Genomic DNA, 18,756 nt, shown 5'->3' on the forward strand with positions numbered 1-18,756 from the left:
TGAAGCTTCAAGTCTAGTGGCGGAGACAGAGGAGTCAGCCGACGATTTCCACTCAGTGTGATAAGACCCAAATAGTGCTAAGGTTGGTAGGTCCAAGGAACCCTTGGAGGGAACCCATAACCCAGCCTGGTAGGGTCAGAGACTTGAAGAAGGAGCAGGTGGTGAGAAAAAAGAATGATCTCGGCAGAAGAGACCGCCTTTGTAACGTCTTGGAGATTGGAGGCTGGTTCAAGGCAGTAGATGATTATGGCTGGGAGTGGAGCAGGGGAATATGGAGAGATGAACCTGGAGAGTTAAGCCAAAGCACATCATGCAGCAGCAGGAAAGGCACCAGTAAGAAGTGGAGTGCCACTGAAAGACCGTGAGCAAAGGAGGTAACAAGTTCAAGGCCAGCTCAGTTGGAAGAGCATGGGACTCTTGATCTCTGGGCGGTGAGTTTGAGCCCCGTGTTGGGTGCAGAGGTGACTTCAATAAATAAAACTAAAAAAACAAACAAAAACAACAACAGAAAACAAGTTCAGATTTGCATTTGAGAAGGATCCCTGAGCCTCAGTTTCCTCATTTATATAATGGGGATAATAATAGCACAATCGAGCCATCTGGAGAATTAAATAAAATAACGCATGCAAACCGTGCCCAGCACATAGGTTATTATTCGTTCAGCTAAGAGTCCCTGCCATTGTGAAGCCTTCCACATAGCTCGGTGGTGACTGTAATACATTGTTATATAGCAACTACTTACTTCTTAAGCAGCTACCTCCCAAACTGAGAAATGAAACCATCAAGGGGAAAGACTACGTCTTTATTCTTTCTGTGTTTCCTGTTCCCAGCACAAAGCCCAGAGCCTATTGGGCACTTGGTCAGTGGGGCCCAAGAACTGAACAGTGAAAGAGTGAAAACATCAAAGGGGCAAGGCGGGGTCAGGACGTACCACCACGAGAGGGGACGCCAAGTTCTTATGAGAGCTCAGGGCTACTGGGGAAGGGAGGGCTCCCCAATCCCCAGCACAGATCACCTGCCAGGACCTTTCTCTAAGGAAGCCCAGTGCGAAGATGGTCGCTTTCTCAAGTCAAATGAGTAGAGAATAATAAAATAAGTGTTTTGTAAACTGCACTCATAGCGCCGATGCTAGCGGCTGCCTCCGCTGCCGCCAGTCGTTAGGGTTTTGACTCTGGGTGTCGCCTTTTCCCGGGCCGCTTGGATCTTTGTGGAAGCGGGTGGGGGCAAATCTGTACGAGGGGTGAGCATGGGCTTGCATCTTGATCCCGAAGTTTGCAAACATTTCCAGTCTAAGTCACTGTCATCCGGCCTGGGAACCCACCAGACCGTCCCCCTCGGGGAGCGCAGATGCGGATCCGGGCGGGTGAAACAGGTCCCTTTGGGAGGGAAGGGATTCGTTGAAAACTATCCGGATAATTTCAGGGGAGGCGAGCGAAGGAGATTCGGGGAGAGCGCGGGAAGGGAAGTGGAAAGGAGGAATAACGGACCTCTGGGGAGGCAGGGGTTAAGCGGGGCTTGGCCCGGAGGAGGAAAGGGCGGAACCAACGCTCGGGGGGGCGGGCCCTCGGTGCGACCCAAGAAAACAACGGGCCTCGCCGAGCAGAGACGGGTTAAGGGGGCGGGTCCAGGGGAAGCCACGTGCCGGGGCAAGAGGCGATTGGCTCTGCCGGGGTTGTTTGTGAGCGGCCATTGGCGACGTCAGGGCACCTCGACGAGCCGATTGGCCGGGGCTTGGAGGACTGCCGGGACCGGGGCGGGGAGGAGACCGCGGGCCCCAGTCCCTGGGCGGGGCTGGGCCGCCGCTAGAGCCAGCGCTGCCCGCGGAGGGACTGGAGCCCGGGCCCGAGCAGCGGCCGCTGCCGCCGCCGCCGCCGCCGCCGCCGCCATGCGCTGGGTCCGCGCGCTGCTGAAAAATGCGTCCCTGGCAGGGGCGCCCAAGTACATCGAACACTTCAGCAAGTTCTCCCCGTCCCCGCTGTCCATGAAGCAGTTTCTGGACTTCGGTACGGAGTGCGCGGGGGGCGGCTGGCCGCGGGGGCCCGCGGGGCGCCGGGGGGCGGTAAGTGAAGAAGCCCTGGTCTTGAAGGATCAATGCGGAGGAGAAGAAAGGCCCTGCGTGACAGCGAAGGGTTGCTTGGAAGGGTACCAGGCAGGAAAGGGTTAAAGGGGGGGGGGGCGTGCTGGCCCTGAAAGGGTTACGGTGCCCTGGGGAAGAGCTCTGGACTAGGTCGTTAATGGGAAGTGGGAGCACTGACAAGGAGGGGTCCAGTGTCTTGCTGGGCTTTGCGATCGGTCTTGGAGTAAGGGGCAATGAGGCGATGATGTTAGGGCAGGAAGGGAGTGGCATATATCCAGACAGAAAGGGTTAACGGTGGTTGCCCTAGTGGCTCAAAGGGTAGGAGTTGGAGAGGAAATAGGGCGGGGATGCTGGTGGCAGTAACAAGGCAGGATTGGGAGGTGCAACCATCTGGAAGAAGACCTGGGCTGGGCTGGGCACCCTGGGGTCAGGTGGGACCCAGGCTCTTTCAGAAAGTGTCAACAGGAGGGAGGTCGCTGGTCCCTATACCTCTACCCGCTGAAGGAGCTGGCCCCCAGCTGTCCCAGTGGGCAAGGACACTTGAAGAGCAAATCTGTTTGGGCCTGGCTCCCTGTCCCCAACCGGGCCAAGGCCTGGGGCACCATGAGGTGGAGTCAGGAGATTGCAGCCTTGGCTGTCCCTAGGTTTCTGGGCCAGGATCACCCACCAGCAGCGCCCTGGGGGTGCCTCTGGAGCAGAAGCAAAGCTGTGCCAGTGTGGCGACTGAAACAGGCATTGTGTGGGCCCTGTCTGTCTACATGTATTTCCGTGGTGCCAGCTGGGGATTAGGAGGGGATGCCCAGGTCTCTCAAGAGTTGAAGAGACAGTGCCTGGCTCAAGTTACAGCTGCGTCACCGATGGGAGGGGGTGGGGAGGTGGCAGCCAGGACACAGGGCCCCTGTTCCCCAGGACTTGTCTGCCTGTCCCCCTGCCCTGTTCGAGCTGTCCCCGTGTAGGAAAGCCTCCTGGGCCCATTCCCAGCCACCAGCAGTTGTCCGGTCCAAACTAGACCCCAGTTATAGAAATGGGCTAGGTGGGGCTCATAGTAGGGTTGGGTCCACTTGTAGTACAGTGGGGGCAACAGATCTTCAGAAGGACGGTGACATGCCCTTGGTGGCAGAGTTGGGAGCAGAACTTAGACTCGAGTCTAGGTCTTCTGACCCTAGGCCATGGCCTTAGTCTATCACTTGGTCTTCATCTTGACGCCAGACCAAGGACCAAGGTATTTGGGTTCCCAAGCCTGGGCCCTGTTTGCCCCACAGGCAGACATTAATGCAGGAGCAACTCTACAGTGGTCATCAAGACCAGCCTAGGTGAGGACGGACTGGGCCCACAATGACACTGGGCCCCTGCAGCTGCGATGGACCAGGCTTAGCTCCCCTCGGCCATTTCCAGCCCCGGGAAGGGGTGGTTTTCCCTGGCTCCTCTGCCCACCTGGATCAGCCCCACCCCACCCCCTCTACTCTGCAGTTGGAGCTTCTGCTAAGAGAGACAGAAAGACACAAAGTGAGGTCGCTTAGGCCAGAGGCGGCTTCAAGAGTGCCTGGGAGTGGCCCTGTCCCCTGTGGTAGAAGGCAAGCAGGGGTCAGTGGGGGCTGGGGAGAGGACGCAAGCTTGAAGCGGGTTCAGAGGAGTGGTATGGAGGTGAGAACAGTGCAGGGGCTTAGGAGAGCTGCTTTGCTTTGTGCCCCTGGTCACTTCTCTGCACTCTCAGGAAATGAAGGATTTTTTTCCACCTGACCCTGAGATGATCAGTGGCTCCAGTGGTTTGCAGCTGGGTGGGCTCCCCTCTCTCTCTCTCTCTCCCTCTAGGGTCCAGCAATGCCTGTGAGAAAACCTCATTCACCTTCCTGAGGCAGGAGCTGCCCGTGCGCCTGGCCAACATCATGAAAGAGATTAACCTGCTTCCCGACCGGGTGCTGAGCACGCCCTCGGTACAGCTGGTCCAGAGCTGGTGAGACCCCTGGCCACTCCCACTCCACTGCCCATGCCGCTGCCAGATGCCCCTGGACTCAGAGATGGAGTCTTTGTGCTTCCAGCAGCCTTGAGGGAGGTGGGGACAGTGGGGAAGCACAGAGACTCCAAGAGGCTAGAGAGTTGCCAAGGTCAAGTGGAATGCGAGGCCAAGACAAAGCTCCTAGCCTCCATGCCTGTGGGCCATCCCTATACTTAACCACTCTCCTTCCTCTGGAAACCCAGGATCCCCCTGGGAAATCGTTTTCGCAGCCAAAACCCAAACCAAGCTCATGTCGCCATTCGCCACTGGCCCTGGTTCTGAAAAGCCAGCACCTGCCGGGTAACGTTTATCTGGGGCAACATTGTAGGGCCAGGGCAACAGAAAGAAACGAATTTTCAGATTATGTAATCCAAGCTACAAGTCAGACTGTTTTGGATGTTGGGAAACGCTCAGACCCAGGCATAGTACCTGCCCCCAAGAACTTTGGAGGGGCAAGGACCAAAAGTTGTAGCAGTAGCAGAGGGAAATCCTCAGCAAAGGTCACTCTAGAACTCTGTCCCAGGTTAAGTAACTGGATGGCATCAATCAATGGCCAGTCACGTGAAGAACAAGCAGGAGTTTGTAAGGGGCACGAAAGTGGTTAATCATTGTTGGTCTTTGGTGGTACCTGTGCAGAAGCCCTTTGCTAGCTCTTCTGGCAATGGTGTGATGTGGCTGTGGATCCCTGTTGGATTCAGGAGCATGGGTCCACACCTGCGGTGAGCCCAGGGCCATGCTGGGTACGGGAAAACAGCAGCAGCAACTGCCCTCAGGGAGCCTGTGATCTGGTAGGGAGCAGAGTGGGTAAACTAAGAGCTCCACAGGTAGTGGTGGGAGCAATGAGCTGCTGAAGAGTTACTTTTACTTAAGAACCAAAATATTAAAAAAAAAATTTTAACGTTGGTTCATTTTTGAGAGACCGAGAGAAGGGGCAGAGAGAGGGAGGCGCAGAATCCAAAGCAGGCTCCAGGCTCCGAGCCGTCAGCACGGAGCCCGACGCGGGGCTCGAACTCACACACCGCGAGATCGTGACCTGAGCCGAAGTCGGCCGCTCAACTGACTGAGCCACCCAGGCGCCCCCAAGAACCAAAATATTATTCAAAAGTAACATCGGTTAGGTTTTTCTCCTCATTGTAGAAGTATAACATGTCCACTTTGACATTTGGAAAACACGAAAAAGCATCTAGAAGAGAATGCCAGCCCACCCCGTACCCAAATACCCTCCACCCCGTAACCAAACACTGGTAGCGTTTCATAAGGTTTTATTGGTGCCTTTCCAGCATTTTTGCTACGCATGGATAGGCATACGCAGGACTTTCTCCAGTTTAATGAGGCACAGTAAGGAAAGCGTTTTGTGCACAAGGCCAGGCACATCGAAGGTGCACACTGAGTCAGAAAGTTGTGGGGAAGGGGCACCTGCCTGGGTGGCTCAGTGTATTGGGCGACTCTTGATTTCGGCTCAGGTCATGATCTTGGTTCAGGGGTTTCGGCCCCGCACACGCCTCTGCGCTGGTGGCACAGAGCCTACTTGGGATTCTCGCTTTCCCTCTCTCTTTCTGCCCCTCTCCCTCGCATGCACATGTTCTCTCTCTCTCTCTGAAAATTAACAAACATTTAGAAAAAGAAGCAGAAAGTTGTGGGGAAGTTGAAATGGACGCGTAGCGGAGGCAATACATCCCTGGGCCTTATAGGGTGCCTCCGTGAGCCTAGAACTAGAAGGAAGGGAAGGGCATTCCAGGCCTTGGAACTGCCAGTGCCAAGGTGTAGAGGCAGGCCTCTGAGACCTCACTCTGTGCCTGTAGTGCTTTGGATACAAGCTGTGAAGGGGGGTGGGGGGAGGAGGGCGGAAACTGGTCTTCCTATAGCCCCACCAGGTCACCCCTCGCTGGGCCCTGTCCCTCTGAGGTGCAGGACATCTGAGCCAGCCAGCATTTCCCACCATGGGGCGTGTGGAAGTCGCAGGGAGGAGACAGAAGGTGCCATCTGGTCCCCCACTCCTCCTCCGGCTCTGCCCGGCTGACTGGCTGACTGCCTCTCCAGCAGGTCCCTGACTCCAAGACAGGCCCTCTCGTGCCCCTCCCGGGACGCCGTGTTCCTAGGAGAGCTGGAGGATGTATGTCAGGGTGTAGGGGAGCAGGGAGCTGCTGAACTGCCCGTGATGCCCCCAGGCTCCTGCCCAGGCCATTCCTGAAAATGAATTGCACATGGGTGGGCTTGGCCTGGCTTTTCTTCCCCAAAAGCTTGGAAGTGGTGTCCAGCAACAGAAGGTGGGAACGGAGTTAGACAAGAGAGAACCCCTCCCGGTGGATGATTTAACTCACAGGAGAGCAGGCGACGGGATTGCTAGAGTGAGTGTCCTGGTGCACTGAAGAGAAGCCTGCTGAGGTTTTTTTTCCAGAGAACGGGCATCGGCCACAGCAAGAGAAGCTGAAGTCTGAGGGGAGGAAGGACTTTCCGATGGGGACGAGGTGGCTGCCTGTGAGAGAGTGCATACCTCCTCCAGGAGCTTGGATGCAGAGGTGGAGGTGGGCAGGGTTCGCACGACAGCAGGGGGACAACATACCAAGGAGCCTGGCAGGAGGGCCACTGTCCTCAGAGTCTGATGGGTAGGGAGGAAATGCCGTCCCTTGGGAAATGGGAGAGGCCTGTACAAATGCGATCAGAGGCAGTGGTGCTAAGATGTGGCAATAGCTAGCGAGTTTCTCAGCTGCCGAGAGAGTCTAGGCAAGGGTGGAGGGTCAATGTGGACAAGCTGAGCATTCCTGGTTTTTTTTTTTGTTTTGTTTTTTGTTTTTTTAAAAATTTTTTTTTAACGTTTATTTATTTTTGAGACAGAGAGAGACAGAGCATGAACGGGGGAGGGGCAGAGAGAGAGGGAGACACAGAATCGGAAGCAGGCTCCAGGCTCTGAGCCATCAGCCCAGAGCCCGACGCGGGGCTCGAACTCACGGACCGTGAGATCGTGACCTGAGCTGAAGTCGGAGGCTCAACCTACTGAGCCACCCAGGCACCCCGAGCATTCCTGGTTTTAAATAAACCTGATAAATTGTTTCAACCAGACAGACCTGGTGCAGAGGGCACCTGTTTTGGAAGCGACTGGAAGAGAGTAGAAAGCCCTGGTCGTTGGTGTCGGTGTCAGCACACTTGACTTTGAGGCTTGGCTTTGCTGCTTGCTGGACCCTTCACCCTTGGCAAGGCTCTGGCCTCCCTGAGCCTCGGCTTCCTCCCCCGTAAAATGGGCATCCATCCCGGTTCTAAGGGCAGATGCCACCGTTAGATGCCCCGAGCTCCGGGGCGGCAGTCCCTCCAGGCCAAAGATCTGTGACTGTGGCCGAGGTTCTCTTAGACAATGTGGTAATAATAGTGATGGCAATGACCAAAGCAAACAGACCCAGAGGGCCTGCTGTGCATCAGGAACTAGGCATGTCCGTGTGTTCCCGCACTTAGCGCTCCCGACCGCCCGAGGAAGGAGGCCTTGTTTTTATCTCCATTTCATAGATGAGCAGGCTGAGGTTCAGAGAGGTGAAGACACAGGTGTGAGATCACTCAGGCTGTTGGTGAGAGAGCCGGGACTCCAGCGGCGGCCGTGTGACCTGGTGGCTGCGTTCATGAGGGGAGGGGAAGAGTGCTGTGTTTGGCCGGGGCGGGTGGGGGGGCAGCGACGTGGATCAGAGGTTTCCACACTCACGAAGCGAGTCCTCCACAGACAGTAGGGCTCCCCTTATCGGAATGTGTGCCGCCTGGGGATGCTGAACACGGAGCAGGAGAGAAAGCCAGCCCAAGGAAGAGGGCGTGGCGCTGGTAGGCGTGTGCTTCCAGAAGGTAGGGGACTCTCAGGAGGGGAGAGGAGAGGATGGGAAGGATTTTCCCAGAGGACCCCGGCCCCCGCCTGAAGCCTTGCAAGGTCTGCTGCACCGGATGTCACGATCGGGTCCTAAAGGGAGAGGCACCGGGGAAGGAGTGAGGCTCGCTGGCTCCTGTGCTGCCCCCCGCTCCGAGGGCCGGAGAAAAGAACTGGGCTCAGACCCGGGAGGCCCGAAAGCGGTAGTGCAACGACAGGCACGCCACTGAAGTGAGGTTAAGAATCTTCTGCCACCAAGGGGTGGCAGGGAAAGGGGCCGGGGGCCGTATGGCCAGCACCTTCTCATGAACCTCCCTTGCCCGTCAGTGAGGTGTAGACCCCGCACCCCAACCCTACAGGAACCACAGCCCTTGAGAACCCAGGGCCCGCCGTACCCCAGGCATGGGGCTGGGGCCAAATCGTCACCGACCCCCTCACCCACTCCTTCCAGGATCAGAGTTGAGACTGAGAACCTCAGAGTGCTATTGCCGTGAACCCCACTTTATAGCCGGGGACCTGAGCGGCTCAGCGGCTTCTGTAGCCCCAGGACCCGAGTCTGCCTGGCTCAGGGACTGCACCCAGCACCCCTCCACAGAGCAGCTTCCATCTGGACGATGCAGGACAGGTCTGTCACCTCCCCCTCCTCAAATGGCCACGGCCTCGTTCACACTTCTTATTCCCAGCGGCTGTGGACGTTACTGCATGGTGTGCGCTCGCCCCCTCCACCTCGCCACACATTCCGCCACCCCCACCCCTCCCCCGCCTCCCAAATCCAGGGCTCTGGGCAGGCTAGAAGGCCCCAGAAGGCAGGTGCCCCAGGGCCTGATTTGCTGAGGTCGGCAGGCCCAGGCCTTCCCTAGGGCAGCTGTGTCGGGCCCCCGCCGGCTGGGCCTGCTCTGTCTGGCCATGGGTTTGCGGGGGCGGATAAACCTGGAAGTGAAGTGGTGTGCCTGTCGTTGCACCACCTCTTTTGGGCCTCCCGGGTCCAAGCCCAGTTCTTTTCTCTGGCCCTCGGAGCGGGGGGGCAGCACGGGAGCCAGCGAGCCTCACTCCTTCCCCGGTGCCTCTCCCTTTAGGACCCGATCGTGACATCCGGTGCAGCAGACCTTGCAAGGCTTCAGGCGGGGGCCGGGGTCCTCTGGGAAAATCCTTCCCATCCTCTCCTCTCCCCTCCCGAGAGTCCACCGGGGAGGACTACTCCCCGGAAGGAAAGGCCCTGCGAGGCAGGCTGGCAGGGGTTCTAACCCAGGGGTTCTGGGCTCCACTCCCCAGCTGGTTTCCTCCCCCTCCTCTCTTCTACCTACCCCAGCCTTGCACCCTTGCAGGTGTTCTCCCCAGATCCCCTCGCCCTCCCAGAATCCTGAGCGTGAAGCTTATCCTGGGCATGGCGGTGAGGGGGCGGAACAGGGATCTGGCGACACACAGCCTGCGAGAGAGAGAGAGAGAGAGAGAGAGAGGGAGAGAGGCCCTGCTCTGCACGGTAGCCCCCTCATCTGTGGAATGGGTGCAGCAGGAGCACCTAGCTCCCAGGTTAACGCGGAGGCTAACGTAGGGGAGCAGGCAAGCACAGGGCTGAGCCCTGTCCGAGCCTGGTCCCCTGGAAATGCCGGCCGCCATCACATCGGCCCCAGCACTGTGAGGACCAGTGTAGGTGGCGGGCAGCTGGCCACACGGTGTGGACTTGGAGTCAGACAGACGTGGATTTGAAGCCCAGCGCGACATTTAAACCTCCACTCGTGACAAGGACGCACATCTAGAGAGTGCTCACCGTGTGCTAGGCGCTGGGCCAATGGTCACGTTCGACCCTCACTGAAAGGTAGCAATGGCCGTAGGTACAAGACCCTCCGTTTTCCTGAGGCGGAAACTCAGGCCCAGAGAGGCTGCACGACTTACACAGGCAACACAGCCATGAAGTGGGAAAGCCGGGACGGCAACTCAGTAGAGCAAGCCCCCAAGCCAGCTCCCCCACTCTCTCTTCCACTGTCTGAAGCAAGAGAGGGAAGACAGCGGTTGGTAGGTGAAGGGGGAAGGGTATTCTGCACAGAGGGACCCGCGGGGACACGGAGGTGAGCATTTTGAGCAGACGGCCCTACGGGGTGGCAAGAGTGCCCGAGGCTTGAGTCTTCTCTTACACCACCTCCCAGCTGTACGGCTGCTTCAGGCCTCAGTTGAGGAACCTGTGAAACGGGGCTAATTCCTGCTCGTCATACCTGTCAAGGTCAAAGCACTGTGAACAAAGGAATGCTCCTGCTGCAGAGGGGCCTCTCCTAGAGACTGTTGGGCCCCACAGCCCTCTGCCCCAGGCAGCCCCTTCCTGCTGGCTAGAAGCGTTTCTCCCGGAGAGAGGCTCTGCTTGGTGGCCTTCCCCAGGAGAACAGCCTGTGGACTGGGCATGTCAGCCGGGGCACAGCGAGGGTCCCGGCTCACAGGGGCTCTAGGTTGACTCAGGCTCTGGGTTGATACCCTCTGCTGCCACGGGTGGGCCTGACTCCCTTTCACCAGCCGGTCCCCTGCTGCTCCGAGTTCAGGACTTCCTAACACTCCCCCGGTTACCTAGCTCTTTTGTAGATCCTGAGGAAATTGGCCTCCCAACGAGGCCTGCGGATGGGAGCAGCAGGCGGCCACGTACCCCTGTCGGGCCTTTGGAGTGGAGTGAGCTTTCCTGGCTCGCTGGGGGCTCCAGCCCCACCCATGGCCAGGGCCGGGCCTGCCTGCCCCACTCCTGTGTCCTTCCCACCTGCCCTTCAAAATCCACTCCCCTGGGCAGACTGCACGGCTCCTGTGCCCAGCCCAGAGTGTTAGGCTATAATCCTCACTGAGCCTGGGCTCCGACATGCCCCGGGCTGGCCAGCCGTGCCCCGTGGGATGAAACAGCAACCCGACAGGTCAGATGTTACAGTCGGTTTCCGTGAAGGGGCGCTCAGGGAGGTTAAGTGACTTGCTCCAGCCTCCTCTCACTGCAGAATCTTGGTCCGTAATCCATGAGGCCCCGGGCGTGGGATGATCTCCAGTGCCCTCCTGAGACTGCCATTCTTAGATCCCAAAGCAAAGGTGCTATATGCGGGACCAGCAAATGAGAGATGCTCTTGCATAACTTACTGTGTTGTCAGGGAGATTCGCATACAGATGAAACGCATTGGGAAAAAGTGTGGTGCGGCCTGTCGACCAGTGCCGTCCGGGTGCCGCCCACCGTAGGGGCAGGGCAGGCATGGGGCCAGCTGTCAGGTGGGAAGGGGGGCCGGGCCAGGCCTGGCCTGGAGCTGAGGCCATGTCCCCCCTCCCCCACTGCACACAGGTATGTCCAAAGTCTCCTGGACATCATGGAGTTCCTGGACAAAGACCCCGAGGACCATTGTACCCTGAGCCAGTGAGTGAGGGCCTCCACCGGGGGCAGGAGGGCAGGTGCAGGCGAGGGGGCTCGGGGTCACAACCCAGATGCGGAAATGCCAAGAGGATAGAAGAAATGACCTCTGTCCTCAAGGATATCTAGTCTGAGGGGGGAGTTGGCCCCTGGCCTCGGTGTCCCTGAGTCTGGTTGGGGGATCCGAGCCCCTGCCCGTGAAGAGTTCCCAGCTGTCAGACAAGCGGTGAGAGATTCAGGGCAGGCTTGGGAAGCAGTGGGGAAGGCACCGTGTGTCTGCCAGGTTGGGAAGTGCCGAGTGAATGAAGACTCGGGGAGAGGAGATCAGAGGTGGGGAGGAGCCCGAGGGGGCCCCAGGGTTGGGACAGGGCGGGGGGCCGACAGCCGCCGTGCCCTGCAGGTTCACCGATGCCCTGATCACCATCCGGAACCGCCACAACGACGTGGTGCCCACCATGGCACAGGGCGTGCTGGAGTACAAGGACACCTACGGCGACGACCCGGTCTCCAACCAGAACATCCAGTACTTCCTGGACCGCTTCTACCTCAGCCGCATCTCCATCCGCATGCTCATCAACCAGCACAGTGAGCGGGGGGGGGGGGGGGGGGGGGGGGGGGGGGGGGGGAGGTGGCTCAGGACCCGAAAGAGGGATCCTGGCTCCACGGCGGAGAAGGAACACGGCAGCAATGAGGCGTGTTGTTCTCCGTGTGTGTAGGATGCAAAATCATGTTCCCTCCCTACACACTGTCCCGTGTGGTATTCGTCAAAACCCTCTCGGGGCGCCTGGGTGGCGCAGTCGGTTAAGCGTCCGACTTCAGCCAGGTCACGATCTCGCGGTCCGTGAGTTCGAGCCCCGCGTCGGGCTCTGGGCTGACGGCTCGGAGCCTGGAGCCTGTTTCCGATTCTGTGTCTCCCTCTCTCTCTGCCCCTCCCCCGTTCATGCTCTGTCTCTCTCTGTCCCAAAAATAAATTAAAAACGTTGAAAAAAAAATTTTTTTAAAAATTAATAAATTAAAAACCCTCTCTAGTACTTCCGGCAACAGTTTGCTGTTCCGAGTCTCCCAGTCCCAAAGTATTCACTGTGACTGTTGAGAGATTGTAACCAGTTGAAAATCAAATGAGTTCCTCATGCTCAGATCATTTGTGATGCGGGACGGGGAAAATCACTTTTGTAAGTGGTGTAGCAGAAGGAGGAAGAAATGTAATGTGGGCTGTGTGGGGGAGGAGGCTCTCTGAGCAGACTTCAGGTCTGCAAACAGTCCAGACGGGGAGGAGGTGGGGGGGAGAGGTGTTAAGCGTAGGGGTGGAGTCAGAGAGCCCTGGGGGCAGAGGGGAGCCCTACGGACAGCACCCTTCCTTCCTGCCTACAGCCCTGATTTTTGACGGCAGCACCAACCCGGCCCACCCCAAACACATTGGCAGCATCGACCCCAACTGCAACGTCTCCGAGGTGGTGAAGGGTAAGCCGTCCCCACCGTGCTGGCCCACACAGAGGAGCCCCAGAGACCCCCTTCAGGCCATCTGGCCCGAGGCTGAGCCACTCCCTGGCGGGTGGGGGCCTCGTCCCCTTGGGTGTAATGTTAGCGATGCCCACCCCCGCCAAGCCAGTGCCAAGAGGGCCGGCTGCCTACCGGCACCGCCCCATTCCCTAAATGGCCCTTCTCTTCTCTCAGATGCCTATGACATGGCCAAGCTCCTGTGTGACAAGTACTACATGGCCTCCCCTGACTTGGAGATCCAAGAGATCAATAGTGAGTGAACAAGGCCGTGTGTGTGTGTGTGTGTGTGTGTGTGTGTGTGTGTTTGTCTAAGGGCTCCGGAGTAGAAGGTGATATGGGAGAGTCAGGAAAAGAATTGGGGGTGGGGGGGTGGGGAAGGAAAAGCACTGGATGGGGCAGAAGCAGAGCTAGTATTGACTTATTAGTAGTAGTATCATTACTAATTTATATTAAGCACTTATTAGGCCGTAAACACCCCAGGCGAGGCACTCTGTTCTCGTGGAGGCTACGTTCTTGGTGCTGGGTGTTAGCCAGTGAACAAATAATAAACAAGCTAATTTCAGATGGTGACAAGTGATGGGGAGGAAGCAAGATGAGGTCACATGACAGCGATGGCGAGGAGCGGTGTATTTGATAGGGTATCAATTTGGCTGCCCTTCCAGAATCCAGACAACAGTGGCTTAATTAAAAGAGAGGCTTCCCCCTCTCCAGCCCCTGGGGCAGAACAGTCAGAGCTGGCCACCCACCCTGAGGTCTCAGTTCCAGCTGGAGAAGGGGAAGAAGATGTAGAAGGCAGGGCTCAGGGGGTGGACAGTCACTCCCCTAAGTCACCTGGCCATGCCCGGCTGCCAGGGAGCCTGGGAATTCAGTCTAGCTGGGCAGCCATGTGCCCGTTAAAACTTTGGGGGAGGGGGTGTCTATTACCAAAAGAGGAAGGCAAGAGGGGGTACAAGAAGGTGGCTGCAAGGGTCCTACTTTGGATGGGGTGGTCAGGGACCAGCAGGACCAGTGAGTGGGCTGGGAGATGGGCGGGAAGGGGTTGGAGACAGAGGCCAGGGCACGCAGGGCCCATGGCCACAGACAGGAGCTGGGATTTTGGGTGCAGCGGGAAGCCCATCGGAGGATTTGAAACACAGCGATGCCAGGGTCTCACTTACGTTGTGAAGATATTTAGAGGTTGGAGAGGGTGGGTGAGACCTCAGGAAGACCGGTTAGGAGGTCACTGCAGGAATCCACGGGAGGGCAAGGCAGCAGAGACGAAAAAAAGAGGGTAGATTTGATAAAAAGAAATAGGCCAGGACCTGCTGATGAATCAGGGGCATAGGAGAAAGGGCGATCAGGGATCTGGAAGTTTCTATACCCTTCCCCTCCCCCACCTGCTCCTTAGCCGCCCCCTACCTGGGTTCCAGAAACCTAGGTAGGTATTTCATGCCTGGAAGTCATGCCGCCCACATCCTTAAGGCCCAGTTCAAGTTCAGGTCCTTGGAAAAGCCTTCCTGCACCTCCTAGAAAACATGGTTAGGCACCCACCTACCTCTGTTTGAATTCCTTGGGGACAAAGATAGAAGGGCAGAGACAGGCTACTTTATCTCAGTATCCCTGGGGTCAAGTTCAGGGCCTGGCACATAGCTCTGGGTACCACACCCAATGTGAAAGTCAGTTGTGTGTTTGTCCAGACTTGAATTTCCAAGATGGTAGGGCTGAATTTTATTCAACTTTATGCCCCACTGCCCAGCGCAGGGCCTGGGATGCCTTCATTCCTTAATCCACCGCACACTTTTTGAGTTCCTGCTACAAAGCTCTGTGCCAGGTACCTGGAAAAGACACCGGTCCCTACCACCAAGAAACTCTCCAGGCCAGAGCGATTCTTGAGGGGCAGAGTGCTGCTCTAAGAGTCACGTGCAGCACCTCTCCCCTCCCCCCACTGGATTAAAAAATCTCTCCAGGGGGCGCCGTTGGGTGGCTCAGTCAGTTAAGCATCCGACTTCGGCCCAGGTCATGATCTCCTGGTTTGTGGGTTCGAGCCCCACGTCGGGCTCTGTGCTGACAGCTCGGAGCCTGGAGCCTGCTTCAGATTCCGTGTCTCCCTCTCTCTCTGCCCCTCCCCAACTTGTGCTCTCTCTCTCAAAAATAAATAAACATTAAAAAAAAAAAAAAAGGACTCCCAGGGATTCTGGTGTCCGGGTGAATGCTAGGAGGCTGGATATAGGATGGATAGATACTTCTTGAATGGATGGGTGGCTCGATAAACAGTGGATCAAGAGCAGGATGGATCTGTACCCTCTGAATGCATGGATAACTGAGAAGGATAGATGTTTGAATAGATGCGTAGTTGAGGGACAGTTGGACGGTTGAATGGACACTGGATGGGTAGTTGGAGGAATTCATAAATGTTGACCATTAAACATCAGTGGTTGGATGGATGGATGAACAGATGGATGGACGGACATTTTATAATGGATGGATACCATATGAATAGGTAGATGGTTGAACGGACGCCGAATGAATGGACAGCTGGATGAACAATCGCCGGATGGGTGGCCCAGCAGATGGTTGGACGATAGATGGGTGGTTGAGTGCTGGGTCCTAGGTGCTGAGTGAATGAATGCAGAATGGTGACCTCTCGACAGTTTTCTGATCCTTGGTCTTGACTTTCCCCACAGCCTCCAACTCCAAACAGCCAATTCACATGGTCTATGTCCCCTCCCACCTCTACCACATGCTTTTTGAACTCTTCAAGGTAAGGGGGCGGGGGATGGCCCTCCCTCTGTGGGGTTGGGGGTGGTTGGGCCAGGCTGCTCCCACTCATCACTTCCCCCTTTCCCTTCACAGAATGCCATGCGCGCAACTGTGGAAAGCCATGAGTCCAGCCTTGTCCTCCCACCTATCAAGGTCATGGTGGCCTTGGGTGAGGAAGATCTGTCCATCAAAGTATGTGGCTCTTGGTTTGGGGCCGGAGGACAGTGGGGTGGGAACTTCCCTCCCACCATGAGATGGGCTCAGAGAAGACCCTGGGGATGGGGACGACCAAGAGAGGGTCAGGGGTGTCGGGGTGTGGGCGGCGTGAGCACTGACGACATATCCGTCTCCCCCAGATGAGTGACCGGGGTGGGGGAGTCCCCCTGAGGAAGATCGAGCGACTCTTCAGCTACATGTACTCCACAGCCCCCACCCCCCAGCCAGGCACTGGAGGGACCCCGCTGGTGAGACGGCTTCTCTCCAGTCCCCCCCCCCGCCCCCACCTCCTAAAGCGTGCCTGTCTTTTCACCTCATCAAACAGTCACTGTCCCCATCACTTGCCTCCTCGATTCCCGTGGTCTTTGTTCTTGTATGGCTGTGTGTGGTGTCAGTCACCTTTCCCAGTCTGGGGGGTTGGGGTGCGGGGGAGGGCACCTCTCCCACTCCCTCCCCCACCCCCCAGCCTGTGGCTGCCTTCTGACCTGACCTGCGGGTATCTGTCTGTCACCTTTCCTCAACTCTCCCTCTCACACTAGGGCCCCACGAAGTTACTGCCTCTCTCTCTGCTCTGTTCACTCTCCAGCACCGCCCTGCCTTCCCAGCAGAGCAGGAGGTGTGGGAACGGGAGGGAGCCCTGGACCTGTCCAGACCCACTGGCTCCCAGGGCCGAGCTCCTCTGCCTCCCCTGCCTCCTACCGACCCCAGCTGAGACGGCTCAGCCTCTCTGGCTCCACCAGACCCATTTCCCTCACCCCTGGGGGCTCCCGGGAATCCCCTGGCCCTAACCCCACCTCGGCACATGGGTCCCTGCAGCTCCAGGAGGCCCAGCACCAGCCTCCGCATCACGCTCCCTTGCTGCCCCCTTGTAGGCTGGCTTCGGGTACGGGCTCCCCATTTCCCGCCTCTATGCCAAGTACTTCCAGGGAGACCTGCAGCTCTTCTCCATGGAGGGCTTTGGGACCGATGCTGTCATCTACCTCAAGGTGAGGCTACTAGACCGCAGGGCCCGGCTTGTGGGGTTTCCTGGCGTGTCGGCCTGCTGTTGGGTTTCTTCTCCATCCCCTCAGTCCTTTCCCCATTCCAGACCGAGAATCAGAGCAAAGCTGTAGTTCCCCAACCCCCAGGCATTCCCAACCCGGCAGGCAATTTAAGGAAGTCCACGGTCTATGACCAAGACCCCTGTTCTGGGGGCCTTTGACTTCTTACACCCAGGAGGAAGGGGCGTACCATAGAGAACTTGTCATTTAGCTCAGGAAGAGACTGAGGCCCAGCGTCCGTGACCCTGTTCAAGGTCATAGCCTACCCTCCCTCTGCCTCCCTGACCCTTTCAGTGAGCAGCCACCCTGAATGGGCAGGAGCAAGGCACAGAAGGGACAGGTCCTTTCGTGGGTCTTTGTGGGCCAGGGTCAGTTGTCTCAGCCAGTGTCTGGCACCTGGCTGGGCTGACTCAGACATGGTCACGTTCAGAGGCCACCACAACCCACCCGGGGGGAAAGGGCAATCTCCTGAGGAGTGGGTGAGGTGCTGGGAAGCGGGACGAGCTGACCCTAGTGCTCTCCAGGCCCTGTCCACGGACTCCGTGGAACGCCTGCCCGTCTACAACAAGTCAGCCTGGCGTCACTACCAGACCATCCAGGAGGCGGGCGACTGGTGTGTGCCCAGCACGGAGCCCAAGAACACGTCCACCTACCGTGTCAGCTAGGGGCCGCCTCGCTCCCCTGCACCTGAGAGGATGGACTGCTGTCCCTGGGACTGGCCACCACGGTGACCCTCCCCAGCCCCCCCCAGGTGGGGGGGAGGCTCTCCCTGATGACCAGCTTCTGTCTCTGTGGAAATCATGGTGACCAGTCCGTGGGGGGCCCCTAAGTGCCAATCTCTGTCTCCACGGAGACCCCTAAGTAGTCTCCCTGGTGTTCAGGCTCGGTGGGGCGATGCCTGAGGACGGGGGACTGTCTCCATCCTGATGGGGTGTCCCAGAGCTGTTTCCATGGCAGTCCTCCTTCTGAGACCAGGGCTGCCACTTTGCTGCCAGGGGTCCTGGGTCCCCCTCACTGCCCTCCACGGCCCTGACCTTCCAAGTGGACACCCTGCTTGCCTTCTCCTCCTCCCCCAGCCCGTGCAGGCACCCTGGCCCTCGTCCAGTGTCAGCATTAGGAAGGAGCCGGGCGTCCCCGGGTGGAGAAAGGAGGTTGCATCCTTGGGCCCCTGGCTGGGGACCTGGTCCGACAGCGCCTCCCTCCACCCGGAGCTTTGAAGGTCAAGGTTAGGAGGTGGGAGTTCTCACCCAGGGCTCACCCTTAAAGTGGGAGACCCTGGGAGGCCCCAGAGATCAGGTGCCCTCAGCCAAGCTTCTCAGAGCCCCTCAGGCACCTCCTAAGCCCTCCCCTGGCATGTCCTCACATGCACACACCCACCTGCCGGCCCCACACCCACACGGTTCCACCTGAGCTCCAGACCCCACCTCCCACTGTGCCTGGACACGCAGGTGCTTGGGGTGGCTTTCTCCCTAGAATGCTCTATGTGCATAGCTAGTTTTATAGCCCCGAAAGCCCCCACCCTTCCCCTTAGCACACAGGGGGTTAAAGTTGTGTGTTCCTCCTAGTGGCTGTGATGATGACCGTGACATCCACAGTAAAGAGGAGATTGAATGAGACCGTGTCCTGGCTGCTTTCCTGGGCGGGGGGGAAGGAGATCCACATGCATAAACAACACACGCAGACACTGCGGTCCCTGTGACTACCGTATGACGCGCTCAGGACACCCGGCCCAGGGCATGACTCAGTGTCTACCACGAGCACAGCACCAGGCAAAGCCATCCGTTCAGAACGCCCGACAGTACAACGCCTGCTGACACCCCACCACACTCAGGGCCCAGCGCAGCCTCCCGACCCAGCCTGGGGCAGACAAAGGTCACTGGCACATCATAAGTGTTTATTGAAATAAATTGAGTACCACCCCCCCCTTCACATGCAGGTGGGCACCCACATAGCTCCTGATAGCTTCAAAGGCCTGGGTGCCTTCCA

At 58.0% G+C, this 18,756-nt stretch overlaps 1 protein-coding gene across 1 annotated transcript; it reads left to right on the forward strand.

The window, feature by feature from the left end:
* Nucleotides 1-1,764: 1,764 nt before the first annotated feature.
* On the forward strand, nucleotides 1,765-18,384 carry PDK2 (pyruvate dehydrogenase kinase 2). Its single transcript, XM_058705022.1, has 11 exons — nucleotides 1,765-2,003; nucleotides 3,890-4,031; nucleotides 11,210-11,281; nucleotides 11,676-11,860; nucleotides 12,647-12,736; nucleotides 12,950-13,027; nucleotides 15,439-15,515; nucleotides 15,608-15,706; nucleotides 15,871-15,978; nucleotides 16,603-16,716; nucleotides 17,295-18,384. Exons 1-11 carry the CDS (start codon nucleotides 1,886-1,888, stop codon nucleotides 17,433-17,435), a joined length of 1,224 nt encoding a protein of 407 aa, XP_058561005.1. The 5' UTR covers nucleotides 1,765-1,885; the 3' UTR covers nucleotides 17,436-18,384.
* The last annotated feature ends 372 nt before the right edge of the window (nucleotides 18,385-18,756 follow it).

Source organism: Neofelis nebulosa, chromosome 16 (genome assembly GCF_028018385.1).
Source record: "Neofelis nebulosa isolate mNeoNeb1 chromosome 16, mNeoNeb1.pri, whole genome shotgun sequence".
In the NCBI taxonomy this organism is placed as follows: Eukaryota; Metazoa; Chordata; class Mammalia; order Carnivora; family Felidae; genus Neofelis; species Neofelis nebulosa.

Bases quoted from the DNA above. Each gene is read 5' to 3' on its own strand.
- PDK2 (XM_058705022.1), top strand. From the start codon at position 1,886: ATGCGCTGGGTCCGCGCGCTGCTGAAAAATGCGTCCCTGGCAGGGGCG. The intron at 15,516-15,607 runs GTAAGGGGGCGG...TTCCCTTCACAG, and splicing joins TGCTTTTTGAACTCTTCAAG to AATGCCATGCGCGCAACTGT. The intron at 16,717-17,294 runs GTGAGGCTACTA...AGTGCTCTCCAG, and splicing joins ATGCTGTCATCTACCTCAAG to GCCCTGTCCACGGACTCCGT.